This window comes from Megalobrama amblycephala, linkage group LG7 (genome assembly GCF_018812025.1).
Source record: "Megalobrama amblycephala isolate DHTTF-2021 linkage group LG7, ASM1881202v1, whole genome shotgun sequence".
In the NCBI taxonomy this organism is placed as follows: domain Eukaryota; kingdom Metazoa; phylum Chordata; class Actinopteri; order Cypriniformes; family Xenocyprididae; genus Megalobrama; species Megalobrama amblycephala.
In genome coordinates, this window is record NC_063050.1 from 55,278,335 (window position 1) to 55,297,705 (window position 19,371).

General features: G+C 36.7%; 1 protein-coding gene across 2 annotated transcripts; it reads right to left on the reverse strand.

Annotated features, from left to right (window-relative positions):
• Positions 1 to 460: 460 nt before the first annotated feature.
• On the reverse strand, positions 461 to 18,182 carry rcan1b (regulator of calcineurin 1b). Of its 2 annotated transcripts, none has more exons than XM_048198156.1 (4): positions 17,782 to 18,182; positions 4,332 to 4,505; positions 2,821 to 2,980; positions 461 to 1,666 (listed from the first exon to the last, which is right to left on the reverse strand). In XM_048198156.1, the coding sequence occupies exons 1-4, from the start codon at positions 17,899 to 17,901 to the stop codon at positions 1,494 to 1,496; spliced, it is 627 nt and encodes a 208-aa protein (XP_048054113.1). In that variant the 5' UTR covers positions 17,902 to 18,182; the 3' UTR covers positions 461 to 1,493. The 2 variants fall into 2 exon arrangements, with proteins under 2 accessions (XP_048054113.1, XP_048054114.1); XM_048198157.1 differs by lacking the exon at positions 17,782 to 18,182 and adding an exon at positions 7,325 to 7,715.
• Between the last annotated feature and the right edge of the window lie 1,189 nt (positions 18,183 to 19,371).

A 19,371-nucleotide genomic window follows, 5' to 3' on the forward strand; every position in this document is an offset into this window, starting at 1 on the left:
GTCATTGCAACTCAATTTCTGCACACTAACAAATGCTTTCATCATAACTAACAGTGCAAACACAATATAACTAAGAGATTCGTTGAATTAAACGGGAGTTTTGGCACAAATCCAGAACTCAGTCACTGATAAACTAACGCTGTTTGATTGACAGCTCCAGTGACTGTAAAGGGAGCGTTCTTTAATCGCTTTCTATATATAATTTAATCATGTTTAAATAACAGATTTTCATCCTACTAAGAGAAACAAGGTGAAGTTGAGCATTTAGTCATTGGTTTGATTTACTGACACAGACAAAAATCATCTGACTGTACATGAATCATTAATGTCAGATCAGGCATTAGAATTAACACAGTTTCTTACAGGATATTCTTATAGTACAATGACCTCTTATAAATCAAAAGCTCAAGGAAAAGTTGATTTCTCAATTCATGACCCCTTTAAATTATTGGCAGCATGTACAAATAAAACATTTTATTTAATTAATATTGACTCATAGTCATTATTTATTTATTTATTTTATTTTGATGCAATTATATATTCATACGGAGCCCCTAAAGGAACTTCATAATGGAAAAAATATGAGATTAAAGGAAGAAATATTTTTCAAAGCTTTTGCATTCGATCACAAAAGTGCAGCTTTCCCTCGAGAAACTTTGTGTTTGAAAACTTTTGTTATTTGCGAACGAACGCAAAAAATTTGTGAGAGAACACAAAGCATCGACATATAATTTTACCTCCAATCTCATATTTTTTTCCTTCCATACATTCACAATGATTCATTCCCTCATAACAGATTAGTACAATTGTCTTCATTTTTACCAATGTTCAAAATAACTTTTTGCTTGTGATTGATGGAGAAAACGAATGGGAAAATACGCGCGTTACCAAGGCGGAAAAAGTCGGCGGTCACAGTTGCGCTCTATATACAAAGACAAGTACTTCATGTTGTTGTCAGTTTACCACATTATAAGGCTCTATTTTTAAAGTGCATAATACTTGGAGGAGCTCGCAAAGAACTTCAGCAACAATAATAATGACTTTTCAAAGACTGTACGAGTGCTTAACTGACTAAACGTAGAGACGATACATGATAATGACGACGAGTACATGTTAGTGGCCCCGAACGACACACAATTCAGACACGTTTGTTTGTTTGTGCAACGCAAAAACGTTTTTCCGTATATATCAGATGCAGTCTCGCACTTTTCCTTCGCTTTTCTCTCGGTTTATTAAAATACACAGTTGTGACGTCAAGCAAATAATGACATTCATAATACGAGAGAAACTCTCCCAAGTCCCTGACTCCATCAGAGATGGATGTTAAGAAATGAAACGCGAGATTATGAGGATGGTCGACTCCCTCGCTAACTAGGAAGAGGATTTGACGCTCACCACCACCCCCGGTGGTGAGGATGACAAACTGCATGACTGCATGTTTCCTAGTTATTCCCGTGTTGGTCGCGGAGATGAAACGGCCCAGAATGTTCCGCTCACTGGTTAACGGACGGGACATAGTCTGGGCGACGGGTCTGGATGATCTTGGGTCGTGCGCGTTTGCCGCTCTCTGCTGCTTCCTCCTCGTCCTCGGAGATTTCGTCCTCGCACACGTGCACGATGACGCTGGGAGTGTTGGTGGTTCCAGTGTGGATCTCGTACTGCTCGCCTGCAAATACATGTAAGTGTCAAGTTAAAGAGGAACTTTCTACAACGAGCTTCTTCCCAGGTTACCCTAAAACCCTAAAATTTACATAAACCCCGCCCCCGAGAACATGCAAAAAAGAGGGTGAGGCCATGTTGGGTTGCTTTAGAGAAGAGGAAGTGTTGTTGTCATGCCGTCATTTTACGTCGGACTGCTTCACAAACGAGGGTCAATTCAACACTGGATTAACTAAAGATGAACATGACGGCACATGATAGTGCATGAGTTGAATCAACTCCACAGCAACTACATAAATTTATTCACTAACTATTCAGAAATGTCCAGATTCATTCTAAAAGTTGTAACTTCTTCCTGATTCTCTCCATCAGTGTCGACTCCGGTTTGAACAATGTAAGGCTGAACACCGTTACTGACAATCCTCATTTTGGCTGCGTGAGATTCTCCAGCTTTGTTTTTGTTGAGCTGTTAAAGCTCCGCCCTCTTCTGGAAAGGGGGCGGGAGCAGCAGCTCATTTGCATTTAAAGGGACACACACAAAAACGGCGTGTTTTTGCTCACACCCAAATAGAGGCAAATATGACAAGCTATAATAAATGATCTTTACATTTTCTAAAAGGGGCATTATAGGTCCTTTTTAAGAAAATGCATGCTGTGCTGCATTTATTTGATCAAAATATACAGTCAAAATAGTGAAATATTATTACAATTTAAAGTAGCTGTTTTCTATGTTAATATATAGTAAACTGTAATTTATATCCAGTGATCAAAGCTGAATTTTCAGCATCATTACTCCAGTCTTCTGTGTCACATGATCCATCAGAAATCATTCTAATATGCTGATTTGCTGCTCAAGAAACATTTCTGATTATCATCAATGTTGAAAACAGTTCCATATATTTGTGGAAACCGTGATACTTATTATTTTTCTGGATTCCTTAATGAATAGAAACTTCAAAAGAGCAGAATTTATTTGAAACAGAAATCTTTTGTAACATTATAAATGTCTTTACTGTCACTTTTGATCAGTTTAGTGCATCTTTGCTCAATAAAAGTATTCATTTCTTGAACGGTAGTGTATATGCCGCATATGTAGTTGATATATACAGTGCAGCGCTCTGTCTCAAAGTATACCATGGAAAAGAGGTAAATAGGTTATACCTGGTCCTAGTTTAGACACAGCACACAGCAGGTCGTAGTTGAGGACGGGCATAGCATCCTGCGACTGCGCCCAGCCTACAGGGGGCGATGCCGGCGGGGAGATGAGGAACTGCTTCTCTGGTTTAGGAGGCTCAAGGCGAGGACTGCCGATATGTACCGACTGTACAGGAAAAGAGACAGAAAAGGAGAAAGTTAAAACATATTTGCATTTACATTTATGCATTTATCTATAGTGATTTACACTGGATTACAGATATAACTTTTATCAGTTCACGCATTTCCTGGGAATGGAACCAATGACCTTGGTGTTGCTAGTGTCATGTGTTACTGTTTGAGCTACAGGAATCCACAAAGCTAAACCAGGTTACCAGGGCATTTCTATGCATTTTATTCTATAAAACTGTTACTTGTTATTGAATGGGGGCAATGCAATTTTGAAACTATTATTATTTTATTACAATTAATATTTAGTATGATGTCTTTATTTTTATATATATATATATATATATATACACACATTTAAAAAAAAAAAAAAAACACTATGAAAAATAGTAAAACATAACATTTTCTTTTTTTATTTAATAGTTTTATTTTCAAACTGTTTCCAGTTATTACAGCTTTTTCAGATTTTACTGTACGTTTGTGCTTTTGATAATGGATCTTTAATATCCCTAAATAGCATTTTATTTTGTATTTTAGGGTCATTTGAGCAAAAAGTTTATGCTTTCTGCAAAAGCAATTGTTACTTTCACCCATGTGGTAACAGTTAAAATGATCTTTGTTCATAAGACTTTATAATTAATTAAATCTGCTAGAGGTTCAGACAAAATGTTAATTGCTGAAGTCTATTTAAAAATATCTAATTAATTGGAAATAATTATTTAAAAAAAAAAAAAATCGAGTGAATGATTCAATGACTCATTCATAAAGACTTCACTTGTTTCATTGCTGGATGAATCATCGTTTTTGAATGAATCTCTTGAATGAATGATTCAATGACAAATACATTTTTCAGCAGTGACTTGTCACCATCTACTGGTGTAACAGTGTAATTGATACAATTTTTATTTGAAGCGTCAAGTTACTTTTAAAGGGTGATTTACTCTATTTTCGCTTCTGTAGACATCAGTGTTTATATCCAAATTATAAACTTTTGTCCCAGTACTTCTGTGATAATATGAATATTTGTAACACAGAAATAATGATACCGTGTTGTTAAAAAGACTGTTTGTGAAGCTGTTTCATACCTATACATGACAACGGCTCTTTCTGGCTCAGCGGTAGTGGCAACATAGATTAGTAAGGAATATCCTGGTGTGATTTTGTCAAAGGTTTAATAGACACAGGTGAATCATCATTGAGGAATGAGATCACATAGGTGTTTGAATCGAGATTGCAATCTTTTAATGATTAATCGTGCAGCTCTATAACACTACGGTATAAAAAAAAATATGGTACCATGGAAATAATCTGATGCCATCACCCTAGTACTTCTTTGTAAGAGTTATTACCTGAGCGAAATACAGACGCATCTCCTTTCCATTGAAGTCACTCTTATGGAGTTTGACTCGGGCCTCGGCTGCTGCTAAAGCATCGGTGAAGTTGATCCGAACCCGTCTGAAGCTTTTGAAGAACTGGAACGATGTGCCTGGATCAAATGCGCGGAACAAAGCCTCAAACTGCTCCTGATGAAGCAAAACAAGGGGAAAAAGGTGTCAAATAACTGGACAATCATAAACAACGTAATTTCCTCAATAAAAAACATATTGCAAGAGGGTTGCGAACATCATATATGGAAGGAAAACAAAGAACCTATGGGCCTCAATCATAAAAATGAGTAGAACAAAAATCATTTGCATTTAGGGCACTGCTGTAGCATGCAAGAAATCTTTTTATTTCAAGATTCAGTGAGTAATGTTTCCAAATATTGGAAATCCATTTATTTCAAGATTCAGTGAGTAATGTTTCCAAATATTGGAAATCCATTTATTTCAAGATTCAAATGATTTGTGTTTCTAAATATTGGAAATCCATTTATTTCAAGATTCAAAAGATTCACGTTTCCAAATATTGGAAATCCATTTATTTCAAGATTCAAAAGATTCACGTTTCCAAATATTGGCAATCCATTTATTTCAAGATTCAGTGAGTAATGATTCCAAATATTGGAAATTAATTTATTTCAAGATTCAGTGAGTAACCTTCCCAAATATTGGCAATCCATTTATTTCAAGATTCAATGAGTAACATTTCCAAATATTGGCAATCCATTTTTTTCAAGATTCAGTGAGTAACCTTCCCAAATATTGGCAATCCATTTATTTCAAGATTCAGTGAGTAACCTTCCCAAATATTGGCAATCCATTTATTTCAAGATTCAGTGAGTAACCTTCCCAAATATTGGCAATCCATTTTTTTTAAGATTCAATGAGTAACCTTCCCAAATATTGGCAATCCATTTTTTTCAAGATTCAATGAGTAACCTTCCCAAATATTGGCAATCCATTTATTTCAAGATTCAATGAGTAACATTTCCAATTATTGGCAATCCATTTTTTTCAAGATTCAGTGAGTAACCTTCCCAAATATTGGAAATCCATTTATTTCAAGATTCAGTGAGTAACCTTCCCAAATATTGGAAATCCATTTATTTCAAGATTCAGTGAGTAACCTTCCCAAATATTGGCAATCCATTTATTTCAAGATTCAGTGAGTAACCTTCCCAAATATTGGCAATCCATTTATTTCAAGATTCAATGAGTAACATTTCCAAATATTGGCAATCCATTTTTTTCAAGATTCAGTGAGTAACCTTCCCAAATATTGGCAATCCATTTATTTCAAGATTCAATGAGTAACATTTCCAAATATTGGCAATCCATTTTTTTCAAGATTCAGTGAGTAACCTTCCCAAATATTGGAAATCCATTTATTTCAAGATTCAGTGAGTAACCTTCCCAAATATTGGCAATCCATTTATTTCAAGATTCAATGAGTAACCTTCCCAAATATTGGCAATCCATTTTTTTCAAGATTCAGTGAGTAACCTTCCCAAATATTGAAAATCCATTTATTTCAAGATTCAATGAGTAACATTTCCAAATATTGGCAATCCATTTTTTTCAAGATTCAGTGAGTAACCTTCCCAAATATTGAAAATTCATTTATTTCAAGATTCAGTGAGTAATGTTTCCAAATATTGGCAATCCATTTATTTCAAGATTCAGTGAGTAACGTTTCCAAATATTGAAAATCCATTTATTTCAAGATTCAAAGAGTAACGTTTCCAAATATTGGAAATTAATTTATTTCAAGATTCAGTGAGTAATGTTTCCAAATATTGGCAATCCATTTATTTCAAGATTCAAATGATTTGTGTTTCTAAATATTGGAAATCCATTTATTTCAAGATTCAAAAGATTCACGTTTCCAAATATTGGAAATCCATTTATTTCAAGATTCAATGATTAACATTTCCAAATATTGGCAATCCATTTTTTTCAAGATTCAGTAAGTAACCTTCCCAAATATTGGAAATCCATTTATTTCAAGATTCAATAAATAATTCCAAATATTGAATTTTCCTGCTAGCTACAGCAGTTTGCAGGATGTTTTTCTCTTTTTTTGTATTATATCATGTGTGCAACACATTCAGTGTGAGGAGTGTTTAATTATTGGTCTCAAAGAATGATTTAGATAGAAATTAATTCTGCTGGAGTTTCATGAATGAGGTCCAACATAGACTATTGTTCAAAAGTTTGGGGTCAGTAAGATTTTTAATGTTTTTAAAAGAAGTCTCTTCTGCTCAAGAAGACTGCATTTATTTGACCAAAAATAAAGAAAAATTGGGAAATATTATTACAATTTAAAATAGCTGTCTTCTATGTGAATTTGTTGTAAAATGTAATTTATTTATTTGATGCAAAGCTGAATTTTCAGCATCATTACTCGAGTCTTCAGTGTCACATGATCCTTCAGAAATCATTTTAATATGTTGAAAATATATTGTGCTGCTTCATATGTTTGTGGAAACTGTGGTTCATCTCAGGATTAGTATTAAATTCAAAAGAACATAATTTATTTGAAATAGAATCTTTTCTAACACCAAATGTATCAATTTAATGCATAGCTGGATAAAAGTATGAAATTCTTAAAAAAAAAAAAAAAAATCGTATTAACCCAAAACTCAAATATGTAAACAAAAGATTCTGTTTCAAGCTACAAGCCTCTAACCCCATTGTTGAAGCTAGTATCTGAACCAAACAGGGCATCGAAAACAGGAGAGCAGGGAAAATAAGAGCTGTGGATCATCAGTGAAGAGCAGCAGATTAACACGACCAGGTTAATTTAAGTAACAAACTAAACCAAATCTTTAAGCTTGTGGGAGACCAAATATAAAAACAAAAACACAATGCAACAAAGATTAGTTTAATGCAAAATTAGCAGCAGAACCTTGTGAAAGAGAAATACAATCTAAACATACGAATGACACAATCAGTCTTACCCGAATCTGTGTCCGACTGAATATGTCATCATCCACTGGTGTGGCCACCAGGCAGAAGTTGTTGCACTTTGTAGTCTTAAGATGCATAATTCAGTTTTAGAAGAATGAGCAAATTACATGCAAAACACCGCAAATGTTCAAATGCCTCTATTGGGATTTCCAACACAAGACCTAAATGTTCAAAGCGGAGTCTGTTCCAGATGAAACGCTTCTGAGAAAAGCCACTCCGCCGCACGTGCCAGCAGAAGTTTCTAGCAGTGCTCCGAGGTCACGGCTTTACCGGCGGGTTTATCTGTTGCTGCTTATAGTCCAGCTCATACTGTTGAGGACCGCCTCTCTCTCTCTCTCTCTCTCTACCTTTCTAACCTTCAGCTCCTCCTTTCGTTTCTCTCTGTCCGTCTCTCATTCCTTGCTGCTGACTAATCCTAATGAGGAACTGGAAACTCATGACATCACTCAGTCCAACATCCTCATTCTCTCCCTTCAGCCTGTTTCCATGTTGGCCTTTGGCAATCCTATTGTCTCTCACCTTTCTATCCCACCATCTCTAAGTCATTTAAGCACTTTCTAACATCATGATTTTACAATGTGACATCCTGTTTGTTTGCAGCTTTTGTCCAAAAAGCAGGAAGTGCCTAGACCTCACCTGACACCAAAACTATTTCACAATAATCAGACTATTAAACCATGGCTTCCCACTAGAAATTTGCAAAATGTCTTTTTAGCGATTATCAAAAGCAACATGTGCCAGCCATCTTCACATACTCATAATGAGAAGCACTTATGAACAAAAAAGAAGCTTTAATGGTTCCCTGTGATTAACATTTGACATTGAGTAAACTAAGACAGCCACAAAAGATGAGAATACTAATTTTATAGTTTATGAATTATATATAGTATATATACACATAGTATTATTTTAATATATTATTATATTTTATTATAATTTTTCCTTAAATATTAGGTTTTTACTTTACAGTAAACTATCACAAGTAATATTTTTATTTTGTTTTTATTTAGAATTTTTGTATTTAGTAATTATTATTATTAATGTTATTTTAAAGCCATATTAATATATAATCACAAAACTTTGTCATATTCTGCAGCCCTAAAAACAAGCAAACCTGCAATTTTTTTTAAAGATTTTTTTCCTCAAATCATGCAGCTCTTGGTAAAATTTTGTACAGTAAAAATCTGTTAATTGGTTAACTGTAAGTAACTTTACCATATATACGGTGAAAAACTGTTTAATGTCACATTATGTGATTTTACTGTAAAATACTGTCAAATTTATGGTTTTTGCAAGTAAAACCTATGAGTTACCAAATAATTTAAAGTGAAAAAATCAAGTCAAAAGACATATCCAGAGATCCCTGCGTGATGATTTTATTTATTTGATGATTTTATTTTCTTATTTTTCTTCTCAGTAGAGTAAAATTGTGGTGTTTTGTGTTACATTTTCTGTTATTTAGTTAGGGTATGTTTACATTAAAATAATGCACTAAAAATGGAAACGTTTTTCCTCTGCATTTTTTTTGCATACAGACGACAAAACGACTAAAAACGACTAAAAACGCTGTATTCTGCTGCCAGGCCAGTAGATGGCGATGTGACTTTGTAAAGAAACTACGCGCCTATAGACTGAACACAAAATACACATGTATATGACGTCACTGTTTTCACAAGTTTGCGTTTTTGTAGTTTACATGGAGATGATAACAGTTTCGTTTTCAAAAACACCGTTATCGTGTAAATGAACGACCAAAACACATAAAAGTTTTCCGTTTTTAGTTGAAAATGTGTTGTGTAAATGGCGCCTTAGTCATGTGTGTTTTGTCTTTGTGTTTATGACCATTTATTTGCAAGTATTGGCCATGTTTAATGGACAGGCCACTTACTGATTCATCGTGTGGCTTTCTATTGTGCCACCTGTACTATTATGGTGGTTATTAGTATATTAACATTATTAACAGTGCACACTTTTTCACCAGTCAATAGAGAATACTGGTTAATCAGTTTGATTCATACCAATTTTCTAATGATTGACTATTCTGTATGTGAACTGACCACTAACTACCTAGAAACCACCCAGATCAACCTAGCAACTATATAGCAACAACCTAGAACACCTTAGCCACCACATACATTTTGATTCATAACAATTTGCTTATGATTCATTGTGTGAACTGAAATGAATTCATTGTGTGAACCTAAAATGACTCATATATCAGACATCACTATGTGAACAACTTTCCACAAAACTTTCCATGACTTTTAACATTTCTCAAGATTATTCCATGCCTGAAGAATACAACCAACATTTTCAGGTTTTCAATGACCGTGGGAACCATTTACACCAAACAGCAAAAAAAAAAAAAAAAGCTGACTGTGGTGAACTCATTCTTGTTTGTGTGTGTAAATGTGTTGATGATAAAGACTGCATGGTTAGACAGTAACCCACAAGTCTTACTTGTTTAAAGATTACACTGATCACTCATTTGTGTACAAGCACTGTGTGTGTATTGCGGAAGGACTGTGCATCTCTGACTCAATGGAAAAATGGAAATATGAAACCGAAATAAGGTGATGGAAAAAATGCAAAGGGAAGCAGACACTAGATGGGTGTTATGCAAAGACATGTGGAGGTGAGAAGCGGAGAGTTGTGCTGATATGTAAGCAGTGGTACACATAAGCCTCAGGAGGATATTTATATCCAGCTGCACAAAAGAGCATGATGATGTAACATATGAACGATTTACATATTATCAACAGTAGCCCCATAAATGTATATGGACACTTAAGCTACTTTAAATGTCAGTGCTTTAAATAACAGCAATAGAAAGCCAACATACTGATATTCGCGTTAAAACCACCCAGATTACCTTAGCAACCACATAGCAACAACCTAGAACACTCCAGCAACTGCATAGTAATCACCTAGCAACCATCCAGAACACCCAGCAACTGTATAGCAGCCTCCTACCAACCACCTAGAATACCCTAGCAACTGCAGCTTAACGACCTAGCAACCACCAGAACAGCAAGCAACTGCATAGAAACCTCTTAGCAACCACCCATAACACCCAGTAACTGCATAGCAACACCCTAAAAACATCCAGAACACCCAGCAACTGCATGGCACCCTCTTAGCAGCCAACCACAACACCCTAGCAACAGCAAAGTTACCAACTAGCAACCACCAGAATACCCATCAACACCTTAGCAATCACACAAAATACCCAGTAACTGCATAGCAACACCCTAACAACATCCAGAACACCCAGCAACTGCATGGCACCCTCTTAGCAGCCAACCACAACACCCTAGCAACAGCAAAGTTACCAACTAGCAACCACCAGAATACCCATCAACACCCTAGCAACCACCCAGAACACCCATGCATCCACCAGAATACCCATCAACACCATAGCAACCACCCAGAACACCCTAGCAACAGCACAGTTACCAACTAGCAACCACCAGAACACCCAGCAACACCTTAGCAACCACACAAAATACCTGGTAACTGCATAGCTACACCGTAGAAACACCCAGAACACCCAGCAACTGCATAGCAGCCTCTTAGCAACAACCCAGAACACCCTAGCAACTGCAAAGTAACCACCTGGCAACCACCAGAACACCAGGCAACACCCTAGCAATCACCCAGAACACCCAAGCAACTGCATAGCAACAACCTAGCAACCACCAGAATACCCTAGCAATCACCCAGAATTCCCAAGCAACTGCATAGCAACCTTCTAGCAACCAACCAGAATACAGTAAAATCTGTATGTCCTTCAAACTTCAACATATTCTACTTCAAACTTTCTGTCCATGCTTTCTCAAGCCAACATCAAATACTGTCTTGACACACTTTATCTAGTTGTAATATGTGTATAATGTGTATGTGTCTCATTTATAATGCGTACCATTTATTATCCTGTATTATTTACTGTATTAAATACATTCTGAGTACTGTAGTTACATCCTGTCCGGCTTTTAATGCATCAACTGAAGAAGTATTTCATGTCGCATGTGGCCATAGGGTGAACAACACACCATCTGTGCATTAGCTTCAAAGCTCACATCACACCTGGTATGAAAGGTGTCAGAGAGGGCAAAATGCAGAACAAAGAGGTTTACGGTGCTGCACCGAGCGCTCATGCATACGGGACAGAGTCAATCCCGGGACAGAAGCTGAGTCACATGTGCGCTCAGCCATAGTGCAGAACAGCTTAAACATTTCCCCATGCTTTCTCACAGCGGAGAGGAATGGTCCTGTATTCTCACTTGCACTGTGTTCTGGTGGCTCTTTAATAATGATTAAGATGATTTAAGTTGCTGGTGGTCAAACATCAACCATGCAGACATTTCCATAGAGACACTGAAGCAGGTGAAGCTTTTCCTTTCAAAACAAGCTGGTGGAATAAAGTGACCTGAAATGTCTAATACTTAACCGTAACACACACTATCATTCAAAAGAGTTTTTCTTACTGCACCTTTACTTTTATAGCACTTTACACAATAGAAACTGTTTTAAAGCAGCTTCACAATGACAAACAGGACAGTAACAGAATTACGATGCAAACTTCATCAAATAATGAGACAGATTCAAATTCTGCTGTGAAGCAGCTGCAGCAAGATAATAGTGATCATGTCACTTTAGAAGACTTATAGATTCATTTCACACATCTTTGTCCTTCTTTGGTGCTCTGCAGAAGAGAGAAAGCCATATGAGTCTGGAAAGATATGAGGGTGAGTTTTCATTTCTGGATGAACGATGCCTTTAATGACAGACCCACACGATAATGACAATTCAGCAAGTATTTCATACACAAGCATAACCATAACACGGCTTCGTTTCACTTTTGTTGTAGAAACACTGTAAACATGGTACAAAACGTCAAACATATACAAAAAAGTCTGTTTTTACTGTGGCAAAACAAAACAGTAAAATTTGTAAAATCAACGTTTTAGATGAAATATGACCAGCTCGCTCTTAAATGTGAGGATTATGTGCTTATCTGTATGTTTTCGATTTAGTTACTCAAGTTAAAAAAAAAAAAAAAAACTATTTAAAAAGTACCATAGATACTTAAGGATGCTAAAATTAAAGGTGAAGTGTGTCATTTTTGCAAACGTCTTACAGATACAGATAGCCGATTATTGAGAATTATATGTAGTTTGATTTTTCTTAAGGAAAAATAATCTCTCCTAAATAATGCTGCAAACTACAGGAAACGCTCTCATTTGGTACATTACTACAATATTAGAGGTTGCAATTAACAGAGCTATTATATTCAAATACTACTTATTTTAAGATAATAATTACACTCAAATAAAAAATGAATTATTTGTATACAACTCAGTTGCACAAAAGGGAGTTTTCATAAGCACTTGTCTTCATGGCACGTTTTTTCAAACATATATATATATATATATATATATATATATATATATATATATATATATATACAAAATTAACAGTAAATAAGCTCCTCTCTGTTTTTTATAGCTAACTAACGAACTGTGAACACTGGAAAACATTCCTGAGGTAAATGTACATTTAAATGACATTGTTCACAAGCTGTTTTAATTACATCTGTCCGCAGTTGAAACCCTGATTACACGAGACACGATTCATTTCAGTAAGTTGTACTGTATATTTCAACATACCTTCTGATGTTCATGCACGTTTTATCGTGCTGTAACTAGTAGTAAAGTGGAAGAAAAAACTACAGCAATCGGTCACGTCACAAGCGTCAAACGCCATTTATCGTTTGAATTTTGTGATAAAATGGACAATCTGAAAGATAACACTTTGTTTCTTATTAGAAGTAACACGGATGGGAGACGTGCTACAAAATAATGTTTGGCAACCCTGCTTTACATCGCTATTTTTTAACTGTTAATGCTAGGTCGCGTTAAAGGCACAAAATATAAAATTTTTAGATTATAATATCCAAAAACCACTAGAACAATGTTATATATTTGTGTTGACTTGTGTTCTTACATTACCAAATGTTTCCAACAATGTTTAAATCCAGAGAAATCAGCAATTTTAACCAGGACACGGACCTTGTCATTTCGTCACCTGTCAATGATATCATATCCACATTATCATCGATTTCCAGTTGTACTTTAGTAGAAACCATGGAAACACAAAAGACGCTTTAATATATTATGTCTCTTTATACAGATGAGCAACAAATCATTATTATATAGTTCAAAATAGTTAGTCATTGTTTGAATCGCTTGTTTTCTTGATTTACCACGAATACCATGTTTTTACCATGCCTTAGAGACAACACTATTTTGTCAAGAGGCTAACATATAATCAGAGAGAGATTAAAAAATACGTTAGCTTCACACCATGAACATGATTTCCCGTAGGATTTTTTTTTCCCCCAGCTGTAAGGTGAAGACAAGATCTCCCATGATTCCACGCTCATTCATGGCATCAACAAGCTACGCCTATGTTTCTAATAATCGACATCTAAGTGGCGTAAATTACATATTATGCCTTTAACTTGGCCTAAATTCAACACAAGATAGTTTTTCTTCAAACGCAGTAGGAGTTGCAGTCTGAACATGTTTTTCCGCCCTTTTGATTGACAGGATATAATCGGCCCCGATGGCCAATAGTCAAAATAATAGCTTTTATCGGTCGATATCGATTATTGACCGATGCATCTGTGCATCTCTAGTTTTAACATAAAAAAAATTGCACACTTCACCCTCACATCAGATTTTTAATACTGTACAGTGCTCTGACTTATAGAAAGGTTTAAATTTAGTAAGTCTGACAGACACCTGGCCTTCTTAGCCAACACATTTTCCATTGTTCTTATGGGATAGTTTCAAATTCCACACTTAATCCAAGTTCCTGCTAAAAATAGATGTCTTTGGAAATGATATTACATAATAAGCCTAAATTTAAACAATACTGATATGAAAGTCATGCACGACAGAGAAAAACAAATGCTTTATAAGTGGCTTCAAGGGATAGATGAGCGAAGACTGGACCTTTGACCTCACACTGTAAGTGGAAAAACACAAAGCAACAAAGGTTTATTTTATTTTCCGTGTCAGCAGCTGAGGTCAAGGATCTTTCTAAGAGTTTGGTTCCTCACTGAATGTCCTTTTGTAGCAGTAAAGCAGGTGTGGCGCTAAAATAAGCCAAGGCTTTGTGGAAGCTTCAAACAATCTCACCAAAGAGAGACACCAATGGGTACTAGTCATATTATTAGAATGGAAAATAAGGGAGAAGTTGGAAAATGGACCAACAAGTCACAGCAGAACCAACTGCCAAGTCAAGCATAATAATTATCATTGCACATACTTTAAACAAACCTCAACTAACCCTTAATATAAATTTCAGTGCATAACTGTTTGATACTAGTCTGGCTATCACCAGACCAAGCTCAATTTAAAATTGAACATTGGTCTGGAGAGCCTGTATGGATTTTCTGCTGCACAAGAGGCGTGATCAACGAGCATTATTCACGCAATTGGATAGTCCTTCAACCAATCAGATCAACGATCCGGGTGTTTGCAGAAGCAGCAATGGCATCGAGCGATTTTTGCAGGTTGTGCCAAAAACATGAAAGTGAGTGGTATTTACACCCAGTCGAGCGATTTTTTTGCTAAACTAAAGAAGTCATTCAGCATCGTCGAGAGGTTAAAAGGCGACTCTGATGTTCTGGTTCAGTGTAACGTTAAATGAACGCGGAATATAGCCGCCCTAAACTACGTCATTGTCATGACAACCAAAAAGAATTCCAGTCAGCTCAGGCGGCGCGAGATTCAAGAAGCAGGAGACGAAAACATATAGAGCAAATAATAAAAATATTGTCTACCAACAAGGGGCATTGAAGTAAAAGAGTCCTGTACTCACATCGTGAAGCAAACCACCAAAATAACAGCAGAGAATCGTCGTGTGTCATCAATTGGCTTTCGCCGTTTGTAATCCTCCTATGAAGAGACTGTCGGATCAACGCTCTGCTACGTTTCTCTCAGATAAGGTAAATGCTTAACACAATCGGCGTTACTGTGATTGTGCATTGTTATATTCGAGTGACGGGTAGATCAGATTGAGTTTGAAAACTGCTTGCCGTCGCTTCTCTATCGTCATCGTGTTATACCCGCCAATAGCGAGCAAGGTGGATAAGCCAGTCTGTGATTGGTTCCCGCAAAAATGTAAGAGATGCAGCAGAATTGAATGTACGGGTTTCCAGACTGAGTTGCCGGGCGAAATCAAATCGCCGGCAGATCAGGCTGGGTTTACCCAGACTAGTTTGATACCTCAGATCTCCTCTTGTCAAAGAGAGGTGTGCTAGTAGTTTTCTAAAAAAACAGGTGAAAAAGGGACCTGATCTAGAGACCAGCACTTTCCAAACACTGCTTCGTGAAGCTTTGAAACCTTTGCAAACTTTTCAATTTCAATGCATTTACACCTTTCTGACCAGCAGACATCACTAGAGTTTGGTGTATTTTTTGCTTCAAAACAGTGGATTATTTTGCAAAGCAATTGATTTCGAAAAGCTTTGTTTCTCCCATCAGGCCTTAGGATGGGTTCTTTTGATTTGGGCCAATAAGCAACCAATCAAAACCGCATAGCAACCACTCAAAAACACCAGATTGCCATCGGATTGGCAACCACTCAAAACACAGCCAAGCACAATGGCAGGGAGTTTTTGGCAGGTTTTCTAAAGAAAATGTAACTACCTAGCTTGAAATACTGCTCTATAATGTATGTAACACCACTTATTATAACCATATTATATCAAAATGAATTCAGAGTGGCTTATATAGTGGCATCAGGGTCTCACATGGTTTGTTTAGTATATGTAGAAGATATTCAACGAATAGGCATAATATTGTGTTGGTCCCATTTTGCTGCCAAAACAGCCCTGACCCGTCGAGGCATGAACTCCTCTAGACCCCTGAAGGTGTGCTGTGGTATCTGACACCAAGATGTTAGCAGCAGATCCTTTAAGTCCTGTAAGTTGCGAGGTCCATGGATCGGACTTGTTTGTTCAGCACATCCCACAGATGCTCGATTGGATTGAGATTTTGAATTTGGAGGCCAAGTCAACACCTCAAACTCGTTGTTGTGCTCCTCAAACCATTCCTGAAGCATTTCTGCTTTGTGTCAGGAGCATTATCCTGCTGAAAGAGGCCACAGCCACCAGGGAATACCGTTTCCATAAAAGGGTCTGCAACAATGCTTAGGTAGGTGGTACATGTCAAAGTAACATCCACATGGACGGCAGGACCCAAGGTTTCCCAGCAGAACATTGCCCAAAGCATCACACTGCCTCCGCCTGCTTGGCTTCTTCCCATAGTGCATCCTGGTGCCATGTGTTCCCCAGGTAAGTGACGCACACGCACCCGGCCATCCACGTGATGCAAAAGAAAACGTGATTCATCAGACCAGGCCACCTTCTTCCATTGCTCCGTGGTCCAGTTCTGATGCTCACGTGTCCACTGTTGGTGCGTTCGGTGCCCTGACTGGTCTGCGGCTATGCAGCTCCATACGCAACAAACTGATTCACTGTGTATTCTGACACCTTTCAATCAGAACCAGCATTAACTTCTTGAGCAATCTGAGCTATAGTAGCTCATCTGTTGGATCGGACCACACAGGCATCAATGAGCATTGTGAGGGAGCAAACCAAGGATTTAAAAATAAGACCAAGACAAGTGAAATCACAATGCATTTCTGTTAAAGTTAAGATGCATGTCTGCTATAATAAACTCACAAGGCCCACCATCAGACCTAAAGCTATTCCGCATTTGTTTGCGCAGGACATGGACTCGTTCAAATGAACGTAGATTACATCTGTGCAGTCTTACAAAAAAAATATTGTGGTACTATGTAATATGTCCAAAGAATACTATGGTTGTAATATAGAACGATGTCCGAAAAGAACAGGGTACTTTTTGGAGCATTTTAGTTACAAAATACATGCCATTCCCAAGGTAAATATCCAAAACATTATATTACCATGGTACATACACAAAAACCATTATACTGCCATGGTGCAATGTCTAAAAAAACATGGTAATGCCATGTTTTTAGACATGTACAATACCTTGTTTTCTTGGACATGGCACTGACATGTTTTTTGGACACTGTACTATAGCAGTAATCGTATTTGCATGGTAATACAATGTTTTGGACATTTAACTTGGGAATGGCATGTATTTTGTAACTAAAATGCACTAAAATGGTAGGCCTACATATCCACAAAGCAAGGTAGTACCATAGTATTTTTAGTGCAATGCTCATGTCCCACTTGTCACACTTGAGTAACTGAATTAGGACCCATTTTAGGAACAATTTAGTTCTATATGGCTTTGGTGACACTCTCACTTCCGCGACATCAGGTTCCACTGTTGCGGTAAAGCGGGTAATAATCGGGGTAAATGCAAAGCGCGTGCACGCCTACCTTTAACTGCTGCTCATTAAAAACCTCTTCGGCCACTTTACACGCGATGAGCGCGCTGGGTTGGTCGTTGAGCTGGACTTCTGAAGTCGCCGCCCCTCCGCCGCTCTCTGACTGCTGCATGGCAACAGATGTAACCGCGGCGTTCGGTGCCTTTGATCTCAAATGCGGGTGCCTTTGATCACAAACGTTTCAGCGCTCAGCTCATGGCGCCATGCTCTGCGTTCTACTTTCTCGTCTCCGAAGCAGCGTCACACCGTCAAATTGACACACACTACAGTGCTAGTGCATGCATAGTGCTACTACTAAAACCGTGATGTATTCCTGAAATGAAAATGACGTCTACACTTGCGACAGACTGCACTGGGGGCCAAAACAGCTGATATGACGTCATGGTTTCCGCTTACGCACGAGCGCTGTGAAGCGTTGGTTGATGCAAGTATTATTTGTGACAATGATATAGATCGTTCAAAATGTAACCAGAAACACGGGAGACACTGAAGACACGGTTAGGTTTGTGTAATGTGTGCAGTGCATGGATTTTAAATGTGATTATGACAAAGATTATCACTGTAAAGTGGTCTTTGACTGCCCTCTTTTGGTCAGATTTGATGCAATGCAGGCAAATGGCAATGTGGTCGTTGAATGCATTGCACACTGCTTAAAATACAGTGGCCAAAGAGTATTTTGATACTCAAGTTACACTAAAAATGTCAGAATGTCATTGCATTAAATACGAAGATATTAAAGACTGCAAAATCACACTTTACATACAAAACAGCAACAATCTTTCAGTTTGAATTGAGAGATCTAAAGCAGGAAATGAAGTCTGGTGTGACTGGTTTTATGGTTAGTAGAACATGTTCATGGTTAATCTGCTGAGCTACACCCTTCTAATTTTAACTAATTTATATATTTCCCCTGTGTTCTTACGATTTATAACAGAAATGCAATGTGACTTCATTAATGTATAAAATGAATCTATGAAGAGATTTATTTATGGATCTATCCATACATCCCTGCATCCAACCATCCATCCATTCATCCACTTTAGCATACTTTTAATAAAGAGTACTTATTATTGAAATAATTTACTTTAAAATAAAATACTTAAGTGCAAACTATATATAATGTTTTTGGAGACTCAATTGCATGTTATTTGCAATTAAATTAAAGTGTAAAAAGTTTACTTCTTTAAAGCATGACAAAAGATTATTAAAACATAATGATTTTAAATGTACTTTAAAATAAAACTTTCAATTTGACATTAGAAAGTGCACTTTTTAGAAGTGTGTTAAGAAACATTGTCAATAAAGTGTATTCTCATTGTCATTAAAAAGTATTCTCTTTAAGCATATTTAAGTAGCCTTTTATTTAATTAATATTAGGCCTATATTACCTGCAGGTACAGTTCATATTTATTTGAGGATATATATATATATATATATATATATATATATATATATATATATATATATATATATATATATATCAGTTAATTTGATTCTACTTCATTAAGATAGCAAACAGGATAGAGAATTAATGCATGCCGTACCCTTAAACCGATCATCTTGAGCTGACCAGGCTCCCATT

Bases quoted from the DNA above. Each gene is read 5' to 3' on its own strand.
- rcan1b (XM_048198156.1), bottom strand. From the start codon at position 17,901: ATGCAGCAGTCAGAGAGCGGCGGAGGGGCGGCGACTTCAGAAGTCCAG. The intron at 2,981-4,331 runs GTAATAACTCTT...TTTCCTGTACAG, and splicing joins TGCGTCTGTATTTCGCTCAG to TCGGTACATATCGGCAGTCC. The intron at 1,667-2,820 runs GTATAACCTATT...ATGTATTTGCAG, and splicing joins TGTGTCTAAACTAGGACCAG to GCGAGCAGTACGAGATCCAC.